Consider the following 14,188-nt stretch of genomic DNA (forward strand, 5'->3'; position numbering starts at 1 on the left):
CAGAGCAAAAGCTGCGGGCTAATGGAAAAGCTAAAGGCCGGTAGGATTATGGGGGGCGGTAATCACCTTCGCAGGGAGAGCAGCAGGCGAGCCTCTGATCTGAATAATTAGGCACAGATTCAGATTTGTTTTGCAAAATGCGCAATCGAATGTGGTTAAATAAAAATAAAGGGCAAACACTTCCTTAGACGTTTTGCAGACTCTTAAACAATGACATGTGGTGCCTATTGAAAAGCAGAACCAGTCTTCCTCATAACTAAAGGCTGCGTCACACAGCCGCTACATACATTTTGTTTATTGTCCAAGAAGGAAATTTCCGTCTTTGGTGATACATGCGCGATATCCATAATTCAGTAAAGTGTTTCTTGCGTTCGCCGACGTGCGCTGATGTCTGTCGAGGGTTTCGGCTGACGGGTGTTTATGTAAATTCGGTCTTGAGCTTTTAAAATAATTTTGATCAGTTGAGAATTTTGCCATTTCTGCGTATTTTATTTATGCAATTATTATGTTAATCTTACACACTTGTGCGTGATTTTTGCGAGATGCAAACACAAATTTGTGGCTTTCCACGACTGTTTCACACATATCTAATGGATTTTTCACGCATGTACCACCGATGTATAACTTTATATATAACACGTATACGGCGCTCATATCACAGTAAAATTACATAATTGATGCACGAATCACTAATGAATTGCATAGAAACAGCGCAATAATCGCACACGGTGCATGCACGATTGGTACACTGTGTAACGATTATATATATCGGTTGATCTTTCATCCCTCCAGCAGTCTATACAGAGTGGGGGTCTGCCGCTTCTTGCTGATCTCTCTAGCTGTGGCTCCCGCTGGGCGTCCCCCGTCTCTCGTCTGGCGCCCAGCAGCTGACTTAGGACTGGTCTGAACCAGGGAAATAGGACTGTTTAATTAATTTTGCGCAAATCGTATAGTGGGAGTGTAAAACGGCCTTGATGTTTCTGCTTCACTCTCTAAAATAATGTCTTGATTGTGAGGCTTAAAGGAGGTCACTGGGCTCCTTAAATTGCTGATAAGGCTAATAGTTTTAATTAATGGTATTCTTCTTCTTCTTCTTCTTTAGCAGTCCGTCGATGTCGACGATGACGCGGGGAGGAGCTTGTGCCTATGGCGTATGTGGGAGGACATCCCAATTGCTGTCTTGAATGTCCTGTCGCAGGTTTCACACCTGTAGGTCGCTTCAGTGGGTGGAGGTGCTGGTTCTAGTCTACGCTGCCTTCTTTTTAACGATAGCTGAACATTTCGTTCCCTGATAGCAGCAGCAGCGCCGGTCACCACCCTCCTCCATGTCACACGGTCTTCAGCTTTTCCCTTCCAGTTGTCATATTGATTTATGTTCTTCAGGTGTCTCTTGAATACGTCTTTAAAGCGTAGTAGCGGGGCTCCAACTTTTCTTGCTCCTTCTTTCAATTCTCCAAAGAAAACAGCTTTTGGTAGTCTGGTGTCTTCCATGCGTATAACATGCCCTGCCCACCTTAGTTGACATGTGGTGAGCATTTCTTCAACACTCGGCATTTCTGCCCTATTCAGTACCTCGAGGTTTGATACATTATCTTTCCATGAGATGTTCATTAGTTGTCGTTCATTAGTTGTGTAATGGTATTCACATACTTACCTTCTGCTCTATATTTTACGATGGTGCATTCATGGACACATTTGAATGGTTTTGAATCATCCTGAGTCTGCAGTCTGAGTTCAGCAAAAGAACTGGATGAATGATGCATTTGGAATTTTTTTCCAGTTTACAAAATGTTTGTTTTTTAAATGGAAAATTGCGCGTGGATTTCTCCAAATGTGCTATAATGAGGACCCCCACCCCCTCCAAAAAAAACAACTTATGTATTAAATAGAAAAATTGGAAATACCTAATGGTGACATCAGTCTCCAGTCCTCGTCCTCTAGCTTCCACTGCCTTTTCAAACGACATGATAGTATTCTCCGGAGCAAGCTGCAAACGCAGATGACAACAAGATTGTGGTCAAAGGAAATTTATTTTTCTAAAGTCAAGAATTATGCTGAAAAAGTTCAAGGTTTGAACTAATGTGCCGGTTTTTCTAACACCACATTTGCATATTACAATGACAAAGCTACAGAAACTATTTCTCCACTTGGAGCTAAGTGCATTATGCAAGAACAGCACTTTTGATGCATTTAACTTGGCTGCATGTTCACATGTAGAAATTATAGTTTTTTTTTTATTTAATCCGAGCAGCCATTTATTGTTAAGGCCAGGGGTGCGTCGATCCAAAAGGACATGTGGGTAGATCGCGGGCCATGGAAAGATATAAAAACCAAAAAATATATATTTTTTTTTTAAAAATCAGTCAGCGAATCATCATTCTCACTGGAAGTACGTGACTTGATGGACATGCAGAACGGCCACTTTAACATTCACTGAAACATGTGTTACAGCATGTGCGGGTTTAACTACACTGAGCACAAATTCTTTCTGTCCTCGACAGAGACGCCCCGTCTAAGCAAGCCGCCCTGCCAAGGCCCCTGCTGCTGGGTCCAAGGTTCACATCTAAGGGATCCAAGCCGACTAAGGCAGCAGTTGTTCCATTCATTCATCTTCTTCTTCTACCGTTTATTCCCTTTCGGGGTCACGGGGCTACCGGAGCCTATCCCGGCCACTTGTGGGCGAAGGCAGGGGGACATATCACACACCCATGCACTCTCACATTCACACCTAGGGTCAATTTAGGTTGACCAATTGACCTATGAAGCATGTTTTTGGACGGTGGGAGGAAGCCGGAGTCCCCGGAGAAAACCCACGCATGCACGGGGAGAACATGCAAACCCCACACAGAAGGGTCCCCCATGATGTTCTGGTTCAGGTCCCCCAGCCGGGACTTGAACCGGGGCCTTATTGCTGTGAGGCAAGAGCGCTAACCACTACACCACTGCGCAGTCCTCTCCCCAGCAAACCGAAACAGAAAAAAAACATGGCAAGAGCATGAAACGTGACCATCACTGCTTTCTGTTTACATAATAAAAGGCCTCATCTGTTCAAATTATGTATTACAAAAAAAATAATAACAATACACACGAAAATAGCCATCTCCTCACAAAGATTTGTGTACTCCTACTGTGTAGATTTTGAATAATTAATACATAAACTATATGTAAAACTATTATAAAGAATAGCGCATGGCAAAAAAGTTTTGACTGTTTAGTTCATGCTTTCAAGTTTTAGGAGATCCATGTATTTGCTGAACAACAGTAACTGGAAAAGCTTAAGATGAAAGAATCCTAAAACTATCTACAAGTTTGCAAACTCTGCCGTTCTAGTCATTCATTGATATTTAAAGTTAATCTGCTCTAAGGTCAGGCGTAGGACACCAAGTCCAGGAGGCTGAATAAATCAATTCTACATTTCCAAATACATCTGTTTGCCTGTTCAACTCCAGAAGTTTTTTATGCATGGATTTGAACCCACAACCTGCAAGTGTGGACACTCTACCACTGACAGACTTTCTATTTGACACCTCCCTCGAAATAAGTCAAAAATTCTTAAAATTTGAAAAAACAAAAAAAAAGAAAGTCTTGAAATAAGTAAAATAGCTGGGGACAGACAATTGGTCGTACCAAGAATTCTAATTTTAATAAATAAGATTATTTTTCTATAGAAAAACTGTCTTAATAAATTAGATTTTTACACATTTTTTTCCAGTTTTTGCAGTGTTTTCAAAGCTCCTCCCAATCTACTATAGACTTATGAAGGTTTAACAGAACCTGGACAACTGTAGTTGGTTCTTACCATGGGAGCTCCTCTATGTCCAATGAGAGTGGGGGCAGGTCCCAGTGTTCCTGCCTCTTTAATGCAGGGGGAGTACATTCCCAGAGGCACCAGGTACAGAGAGAACAGGGCGGACAGGAAGAGACCCAGGACTGCAATTTGACGCACTAAAAACACAACAAAGAAAAATGTCTTTATATTAAAGAAGTGCATAAAAGGACATTTATGGTAGGTACTTCAGGTATTAGAACAGTGATGTTTTGGATTTGGAGCTTTCAGATTAATCTGATTCTGAATGAAGTTTTATTTTGGAAAACTTCTGGACTCTCCCATCACTCATTCTTGATGCGTGTCAAGTTGCTCGGTCACATGACGAAAATACATCATCTTTCAGGACATCCCTAAAGCTTTACGTTAAAATAAAAAAATGTCCTTGCAAAGTTTCATTCGGCAGAAAAGAGACAGTCAGGAAACAGAGGAACATTTGACTTCAAAATAAAAGAAATCTGCATTTAACAGACAAAAACCAGGAGTTTTTATTCCATATACGGATTTATTGTGACAGTTGTTCCCACACACCATAGTAATGATGCAGGATATTCAGCAACCGGCAGTCGGATGATGCTAATAAAGCTGTTCAAACAACAGATTCACGTTTATTATTGTATTTAGAAAAAAATTTTTTGATTGATATTTGAATGAACTTTGCTTCTTCTTTTTTTATTTGTTTATTTATCTGTCACACTTAAAATTCAGATAACACTGAAGTTGGCGTCCGATCTTTTAGCTTCCATTCTGACAGTGATGGGTTAAAGAAAAATCTAGATCACATTTTAATGGTTCCTACACAAAATCTAGTGAGCAAATAAAGTTTGTATGGAAGCGATTGTGTAGCATAATTAAAGAAATAAAAGTCAAAACCAGAAATGCTTTTTCATTTTCAAAATGAAGCTGAATCAAATGACAAAAGTGCTTTTTCCTTTTCTACTTCAACACTGCTTATTCTGTCACTTATTTAAAATGATAAAGAAAATGGTATTTGACATTTCATTTTCAAAAAGTTCTCTGCTTAATGTGTAGCATAATTCATTTAGAAATGTCTAATTTGACAATTAAATGGATTAACAGAAATGCTTTTTTTTCATTCATTCATCCATTTTCTTAACCGTTTTTCCCTTTCGGGGTCACGGGGCTGCCGGAGCCTATCCTGAAAAATCAATACTTCAAAATGCTTTTTCATTTCTACTTAAAAACCGCTTATTCTGTGTCATAATTAAAATGAAAATGCATAGAGGGGATTGCATTTTTCATTTTCACCTCCACCCTAAGAATAGTGTCGCATAATGCAATTCGACTTAGCATTTCCAGAGGGGGGGGCGGGGCGATGACGTCACTGCTCCGTATGTCCGGCTGATAACAGAGACATGCTAGGAGCAGCAGCGGCCAGGCTTGTAGCTTTGTGTTAGCGGCAAAGAAGAGGGCTTTGTGATGGTTGTGCACTCCTGATGATTGCACACAGCTTCTCAGGACTACGTAGCAGCATTTCCGCCTTCCGGGGTCCTCCTTCGGACGCACCGCGGTTCGTCAAACTTCCCCACGGACTAGCTTTGTCTTCGGACCGGCAGCCGCCTTCCCATGGTGGAGTGCGAAGCCCCGCGATCCGAATCCAGATCACCGAAGGCGGAAGTGCTGCTACGCAGATCTGAGAAACTCTAAACCTTCATATGAATTTGTGTTTCCAGTGGGGTCCAGAACAAAAGAAAGGCTGATGTAATTCCCACATATTTACATCCAAGTTGCTCATTGCGGCATTGCCCGAACAGAGTTTTAAGTACCTCCATGGCTAATGAATATTTTACAGAGGATTAAAATAAACCTCACCCTCAAAAGTTAAGGAAAACTGGAGGCTAAAAAAACAAAAAAATCCCATGCTCATTCTAGCCTCACACAGACCAGTCCGTGAAAACATTGTCTGACATTAAACCGGTTCAATAGCCCGAAAAGTTGGGAGACCACGGTGTTAAACAGTTCCTATACCTAAATCCAATAATTCACAATTTGCAGAGGCACAGATTACACTGTTTATCTTTTTGGACACCTCTCAGTGAATAACAGCAGCTGGGAAGGTCATCACAACTGAATCCATGTTTATCCTCCTGAAATAAACTTTAAAACGTTTAAAATTACTTTGAAGTACTTTCAGTTTCTTTGCAGAATACTACAACAGAGCCATTACAGCATGCCCAAAACCCAAGTAAAAACAAAAGCTATACATTAATATATGACATTCCTCTTTAAATATAAAGTTGGAGGCATACACCTTTATCTGAATATTACACAGTTTGACTATTACATAAATCAAATTTAAGGTGAAAGTTTAGAGGAAACCAAATGTAAGTTTGAAACAGTTTTCTCTCCACCAAGTAAAGGGGCAGGAAGCCAAAGTCCTTATATTCTGCCCACTCCCTAATTTCCTTTTTCGCATCTTTTGCCGGGAGAGGCTCCCAGAATGACTCAGCTTTACTGTAGCTGCTGAATCACCATGGCAACAAGGCACTCTTCCCATGGTGACAAGCGGAGAAGAGAGACGCAGCAACCTGGAGGTCAAAGCCATTCAGTGGAGAGGAACAGTCCTCCAAAAAATAAAAATAAATAAACACAGAACAAACCCACGCACAGAAAAAAGGAAGAAAGCATGACGACAACCATGGAGTCAGAACTTACAAGTGACAAAAAACTAGACCATACACAAGAGGACAAAACGACAGATGGACTGAAAGTTTTTTTTTTGCTAAATGAAAGTTAAAAAAAATTGATAGTACCGTATTTTCCACACAAAAAGCCTTAATTTTTTTTACAAAATGACAATGCACAAATTCTGGCGATGTTTACTGATGTCGAAGTAATTTGAGAGGTACACGGCGCTCCGTCAAAAGATTGGGACTTAATACAGTCACGTTTGTTTAAGCGATATCAGTCTGTTTTCTTACGAGAGCTATTGGGAGGTATTGTGAATACGCTAACACAGCTAACATGTAGTAGTGTCCACTTCTTTTTTAAGTTTTACTAACAAGGTTGAGAGTCAGGGTAGTCGTGGTAACGTTTGTTTTAGCGGTATCAGTCTGGTTTATTTACGAGTTGCAGACAAGGGTGGGAGTTATTACACGGCTGACGTGTAGCGCTGTCGGACTTTTATTCTCTTTTTACGTGTTACAAACAAGAATGGGTGTTTGTGTAGCCATGGTGACGTTTGGTTTAGTAGTATCAGTCTGTTGTTTTACGTGTTGTAAACAAGGTAGCGTGTAGCGTGTCACAAACAAGTTCTAGAGTTGCTGTGAACGGACTTTCTGTCTTGCTTAACGCGCCTCATACATGGCAAAAGTTCAAACATAAACCATTCATTGACAGTGCGACTTATTGTGCGGTAACAAGGTAAAAAGACTGCGCCCTGGTTAAGTAACCGGTTTGGTTTTGGCATGACACCCTTACCTTTCTTGTTCATTCTGAAGAAGTGCAGCGCAATGGGCCATGAGAGGACTGCCATGATGGAGACGGCACCCAGGTGAAGGAAAGGTGCTGTGACCTGAAGACGAAATGGATCAAAGGGAGCAGCGGTTCATCATCAGAACTGATCATCCAAGCATATTGGCTACCGTGAATAAATGCTAGCCTGGGCCGACCTGCAGTGAGAGAAGGAGAGTCTTCCACTCTTTGCTCCAGAGGTCAGAGAGGACGGCAGTGGCTGCGACGGAGAACAAGAGTGTCACCACAAGGCCAGTCTGGAACAAAAAAGCAGAAGAAAAAGAATTTATGAAAAGTAGAACAACTTAAAGAGAAAACAAATATAGACTTCATTGATGTTTTTTTTTTGCCTGCTGGACTGTACCTTGTGGCTCCAGTGTAAGTACAACCTTTGACCTTCAGACAGCAGACACACAGCCAGGACCTAAAAAAATTTGTTTGATTGTTCAAATATGTTAAACAGTCTGCAAAAACAGTAAATATTAAAGAACTGATGCAAAGTTTACACCTCAGAAATTCTAAGATGAAGTCAATCAACACAGTGACAAAATTTAAATGTTTAACGCCGGAGATGTCGGTAGCAATACTTGAACAACACATGCTCTTTGACATACAGTAACTCTCTGGCCGATAACATGATCAACATCAATCCACGATCCTGACGTACAGTAAAAGCGTCTTTTCCTTTCCGGATTTCTGCCGATATGCAACACATTCCTGTCGAAAGTTGCATATCGGGGCACATTACAGCTGATTTATGTTAACTACACTTCCGAAAAGTGTTGCATATCGGGGCACATTACAGCTGATTTATGTTCACTACACTACTGTAAAGTGCAAAGCTGTCCCCCCCCCCTTCAGAATCTGTCGGAATTATTCTAATTGAAGAGTTACGGTAGTCCAAAGAATGTAAACACTGGAGATAAGCTCTATTGGTAAAGGGTAACTCGCGTTATAGCTTGAACATGAAAACAAAAAAATAAAAATTGTTTAAAGTCCCTTTAAAACGTAAACATTGCTAAATGTCCAAATGACCAAATTCACATGTACATTCTTCAAATTCTGACCTTAGAGTAAAAAAAACCAACACATTTCTTAACTCCATTGCTTCCATTGGATGATGAAGCAGTGAAAAGCAGCCTTGTGCTAATGTAACACTCTACAGTAGTGAAGCGTTTAGGTAAAAAACGCAAATCAGTTGACTCGTGTTGATGGTGATCATTTGTTGTTGATCACGATTTATGGCGTGCCAAAGAGCGTGTTTTTTTTTTTTACATCTTCAGTGTTAAAGGGTCAATAACTCCGGCAAACGGTCAAATTGGTCACAAATCATTACAACATATTTTGCGTGATGTAGGATGACTGGGCAATGTCTGAGAAGACAACCAATACCATATATATATATATAAGAAACTGGTTATTTACCAGTAATAGGGCAATGTATGCAAAGAGAGCAGCTGCAACAGTCAGCAGGACCAGAGACCAGGGGAACCAGAACCCAAGAGTCCCAAAGTTGAACCTGGAAGATACAAATAAAGAAAAAATAACTTTTTTGTTGAAATTAACTCTTCAAACCTTGATTTAAGACGGGAAAACAGAAATATAAAGACTTGTACAAAAAATACCTTAATCATATTAACACCTTGGAAATATAATTATATGCATTTTTAGTTTAGAAAATTACATTTTGACAAACACAAAAGTGGTCCGTAAAAATATTTTTATATCTGGAATCAACTTCAGTGAAGTTCGTTAGGAAAATTTGATAACAAATGTCAATGGTAGAATGAATCAATGAACAGATAATACGAGGCTAAGAACAAACTAACGGAGTCAAAGTGAACTAATATATTGAAATTCAGATACGCCAGGCTAAATAAAGAGAACTTCTCACCAGTCAAAGTCATTGTAGTCGTTCTGAGCTTCAGTCCAGAAATAGAGGAAAACGAAGCTCAGAAAGAAGGTTAGGATCAGGAGGCCAAAACTGCCACATTCCACCTGGGAGCACAAACAAAGAATATTTGTTCAAATAAAGTAAATCCTCGTCATCTGTTTTGTATATACGCATGAAAACCAAACATTGTGCGCGATCCAATTATTTGAATTCATGCATTTAAAGGTACCTTTGAGATCTACAGCTTTAAAGGGGAAATAATGAATATCTACTATAATAACAGGATTTATCTGAAAGAAGAAGCCAGTCCAGTTACTGTACAGTAGGGCTGCACGATATGAGGAAAACGTGCGATTTGCTATATCAACGATCAATATTGCGATGACGATATAACTTGTGAAACGTGAACAAATAGCAAAACAACCAAAAACATCATTTTCATTTGAAAAATATTGTGTTTCTTTTGACTATGCACATGCTGGCTTTTTTTTCAACAAACAGGGGGTAAAAAACAGGCAGCTTGTGGATTTAGGAGAACCTCCAGTGGAATCGACCCCTTCAGCACATTCAGCAGACCAGCCATTGACTGCAGGTGCTGCTCCGTCTGTACATGTACCTTGCTGCAGCAGCACTCTCCCGGTTGTGCACGGGCTCTTTGGTATCGTCTCCATTGGCAACCATAGAGACCAGCCAGACAGGAGACAAAGGGCTGGTGTTCATACCTGGTAAAATCAGTTAGGAGGCAAACGTTGAACAATGACACGCTTAAGGCATTGGGGAACACTGGTTCCTCTGTCTTAATCACAACAGTTTTTCCCTGCAAACTTGAATGAAACATTTTTAAAGCATTTAGAAATCATAGTGTGGAATAATTCCCTGAGCCCCGACTGCTGTCAGTACCTCTGCAGCAGCTGCCGCCGCACCACCTTTAGCTTCCCCAGCTTCAGTCTGATCACGGGCTTGCCCTCACCCACAGCCCAGCATCACAGAGACGGACACAGAGGGAGACGGTCCAACGGGCGCAAGAGGACTGAAGGGCAGCGCCGGCAACGTGGGCGGAGCAGACAGAGAATCACCCAAAAAAAGAAGGGACACCGCTCCGGCTTCACCTGCAGAAAGAGAAGACCGTTTCCGTCTAACGTGGAGGATGTAAGGTGCGTCAACCTCTGACGGGAGTACAAAAAATACTTTAAGTTTGAGTGCATTTAATGACCCACTCCAACCATTTTCAGATCTATTTCCAAAGGACTAGTAGGCTTTTAATTATGATTGAGCTGTTTTTAGCCAAAATCAAAAGAACTGTCATTTTCTTTTTTTAAACGGTCATTTTCTAGGACAAAGTTTCAGCATGAGATCATTAGAAAGAGTTGTGGGCGGTACCATTGGCACAGAGCGACCCCGCCGCCCTTCCCTTCCCCGTTGTTAAGATCTTGGAGGAGAGAGCCCACTCTTTTTCACAAAACAGCTCTTTTTAAAACGACATTTTTTCGTCTGCTCCTGATTCACAACAATTTCAATAAAGAAATACTCAGAAATACAATTTCAAGCCTCATTTTCTTAAAATACATTTCATTTATCATCAGAAAAAAGCAACAAATGTTCAAAACACCAAAAACACAATTTTCACTGGGGTGGGTTAATAATAAAAGAACAAAAACTACCCCGAAATAAAAATCATGGCAATGTAGTAAACGATGAGGTTGTAAAGGTTATTGTTCTAAAACACAAGTGTTAAAGACCGACGTCAATAAAAATCTTGTTTTTTGATGCATTTTTAAACATCTTATTTTTGCATTTTTCTGATAATAAAGGACATAAAAAAGTTAGGATTAAAATTGCGTTTGCAAATATTTTTTATTTATACAAATCACTGTGAATCAGGAGCAGACGAAAAAATGCCAGTTGAAAAAGAGATTTTTGGGGATTAGAAAATACGCTGGGCGGACCACAAGCTCCCCGCTCTGCTCTATTGTCATGCATCCTCTGTCAGAAGAACAGTTCCATGAACGTCTTTATTTTCCTCGTCTGAGCTGGAATCTGGACCTAAACTGTACGACTGGCTAGCTCTGATATTGCTCGACATCTTTGTTGCACCACTAATGTTTGGTTGCAGGTAAACAGAGGACTCTCTCAGCAACAGTGAAGGGAAGGGGGGGCGGAACAATTTTTTGCTGGTGTGGGCAGCTGGCCCCCCTGTAGGTCTACCCCTAGATTATTTTTGTTTTAGACTTTGTTGTTTTTTTTAACCAGAACCTAATTTTTGTTTTATGATCTTTGCCATTATGGTGGATAAAGAGCAGATTGACCCTTGACCATTTCCTGCTAAAGTTGTGCACCAATCAGAGCCTTCGGTAAGCCGACTAAACCTCCAGTCAGCAGGATGCAGGTCCTTCCTGGTCACAGAATGTTTTTTCTGTGAAAAGCATGAATCACTCTCTCTGAAAGATGGCAGCAGATTTAGTGCACTCAAACCTCCACCTCTTCCTCTGATAATCTTCCTTATCTGTCCTCCTTTTCTTTTGCTGATGGCAAAATGTTGACTGTGGTTTTATGGTCGTAAACATCTTCCTCATATTCCGCTATACTGTTTTCTTCTAAAACACTGAAATCATCTGAACTCTGCCGTCATTACAGGAGTTTGTTTACGACCCACTCGGAGGAAAATTGGGTTTTTGGTGTTTTTAGCTTGATCTTGTGACCGGTTTCTCACGATGAAGGACACGTATAAAGAAAATTAAGCTAAAAATTGTATTTTTGACTATTTTTTTATTCAAATTGTTGCGACTCAGGACTAGACGCAAAACAAAAGACCTTTGAAAAAGATTACATTTGTTTCGTGGAACAGTGAAATATTTTATTATTATTTTGCAGACATGTATGGGACAAGAACATGTTCTAAGGTAAATACCATTAGACGTTGAAAAATGTCCTGTTTCATATTAGGATGGATCGATTCATGCAAAAATACCTTCATGAGTGTTACAACTAAAGCTGCTAATCTATAAGGCGTCTGGAGCATCCATATCCAAAGCAAATACAAATAGTTGAAATTATCATCGGTTCTACCGGGTCCTTAATTACACACGCGCCTGTGATAGTTTTGATGAACGATGACAAAATCTCAGCTGAAAGAAGCCTAAAACTATGTGAGACCCACTCCGATTAAAATTGTGTTTTTGGTGTTTTTAACATGTTCTTGAGCCATTTTTAGGACAATGGAGGACATCAAATCCTTCAAGCTGTCCTTCCTTCAAATCCTTGTCCATCAGAAGCAGACATTAAAAAAGCCTTTTTGTGAGACATAAGCTCCCTTGCTCTGCTCCATTCTGATGCATCAATAACAGACAAATAGATCCATGAACGTCTTTGTTTTTTACTCCTCTTAGCTGGAATCTGGCTCTAAACTGTACTCTGATATTGCTCGCCATTTTTGTTGCACCTCTAATGTTAGGTTGGGGTTTGTAAGGGGCTGTGAGCTAGCAGAAGAGCATTTAAACAGAGAGCTCTCAACTATGGGGAGGGGATAAGGGGGAGGTGTTGCTTACCACCAACAATTTCCGACACAGGTTGTTTTATTTTTAATTATAATGAAAAGACACCTGGGAACTGGTACCTTGAAAGAAGATCAAACTCTGATTGGAGTGGGACTTTCACACATTAACCGTATTCATTTTCCCAGTTATGGAATGATTACTTCACTTGTAGAATTATGACTTTTTTCCGACTCACAGAAGGACCCACGAACAAATTCAGCTGCCTCAGACCTTGATGAATTACAGACCCACATACGTGTCCTAAATCCCACAAAAATGGGTCCAACTGGACCGTCTCACGCTGCAGATGAGATAAAGTCAAGCTGACTTTTTGAGAAATGCATAAAATGTTGGATCCAGATGGTTCAGCAGCAGAGATGCTTCCGTGATGACAAATAATCCTCCACACAGTGCAGGTTTTCTTCAGCCTTACATAAAGGCAAAGCTGTATCCTTGAACACGTCTGCAGCGGCGTGTCGCGTTGGGCGCCACGGTTGAGTCAGGAGTGTAAAATCCTCCTTTCAGTGACAAAGCGGCGCTCGGCTCTGGTCAGGGTTCATTAGGAGAGCCGCCGAGGACGACGTGACATGCGGCATATCTGCCACTGATCATGTTCAGCATGTCTATCCAAAGGAGTCTTGTTATCACTGCGCTGCTATGGTAACCGTGACATCAGATCGGTTATGATGATCCTGGTAAATAAATATGGGGGAACTGTGGATTTCCTTCTGAGCTCTGGAACGAGTCAGAATGGTTTATAAATGGTAAATTCATAAACTTCAAACATATTTTAGTTTACAGAATGAAAAACTATATTACTTCCTAAAAATAAATTAATGAATATTAGGGCAGACCAAGAAAGTTTTCTCCTAAATGATAAAACTCTTAAAAATATTCCTTCTCCTAAAACGTACCATATAGTAAAACTTTGTACTTTTCTGTTTAATGAGTAATATTTTCTCTTGTTAACTTTTGTTTTTATTCTCCATTTATTATTTGGTAACTTATAATTTCCTATTCACTTTATGACCTTTGCTGTTTATTATTCAGGGCAGAAAAATAATTTTGCTTTGTTTTGAATGCATTTGATTATAAGTTCTGTAAATATGTTTATATTAAATAAATAAATAAATAAATAAATAAAATAAGTAAAAATAAAAGAGGATGGGGGCTGAGAAAATTGATAATATGAGAAAATGAAACATCAAAGCAGTTAAAGGAAAGTCCATTTAGCAGCAATTGCAACTAAAATTAATTAACTTAATTAATGCATAGTTGACACTAAGCATATTTAGCTGCAGTTGCTCATCAAAATCCAAAAAGCTCAACAGCGTGTAATAATGACAAAAATAAGCATTTTTTCCAAAGAAAATTGAATTATTATAGTTTATATCGTTTTTTTTTTTTACATCTTTATCTTCAAATAGAACATATGATTCTAAAATAAATAAAAACAACCCA

The 14,188-nt window shown here is 39.8% G+C and overlaps 1 protein-coding gene across 4 annotated transcripts in view; it reads right to left on the reverse strand.

Moving 5' to 3' along the window:
• Positions 1 to 14,188, reverse strand: part of gdpd4a (glycerophosphodiester phosphodiesterase domain containing 4a) — a 39,215-nt gene that overhangs the window by 12,440 nt on the left and 12,587 nt on the right. For all 4 annotated transcript variants that reach the window (XM_078930189.1, XM_078930191.1, XM_078930188.1 and 1 more), the window contains 9 exons: positions 10,095 to 10,303; positions 9,811 to 9,916; positions 9,195 to 9,298; positions 8,726 to 8,819; positions 7,665 to 7,724; positions 7,459 to 7,557; positions 7,268 to 7,361; positions 3,800 to 3,945; positions 1,905 to 1,987 (listed from right to left, as the gene is read on the reverse strand). In XM_078930189.1, coding sequence (XP_078786315.1) covers positions 1,905 to 1,987; positions 3,800 to 3,945; positions 7,268 to 7,322 — 284 coding nt within the window. In that variant the 5' untranslated portion in view covers positions 7,323 to 7,361; positions 7,459 to 7,557; positions 7,665 to 7,724; ... (2 more) ...; positions 9,811 to 9,916; positions 10,095 to 10,303. The remainder of the gene's footprint in view (positions 1 to 1,904; positions 1,988 to 3,799; positions 3,946 to 7,267; positions 7,362 to 7,458; positions 7,558 to 7,664; positions 7,725 to 8,725; positions 8,820 to 9,194; positions 9,299 to 9,810; positions 9,917 to 10,094; positions 10,304 to 14,188) is intronic.

Source organism: Oryzias latipes, chromosome 13 (assembly GCF_053564925.1).
Source record: "Oryzias latipes strain Hd-rR chromosome 13, Olatipes_Hd-rR_3.1".
Classification (NCBI taxonomy): Eukaryota; Metazoa; Chordata; class Actinopteri; order Beloniformes; family Adrianichthyidae; genus Oryzias; species Oryzias latipes.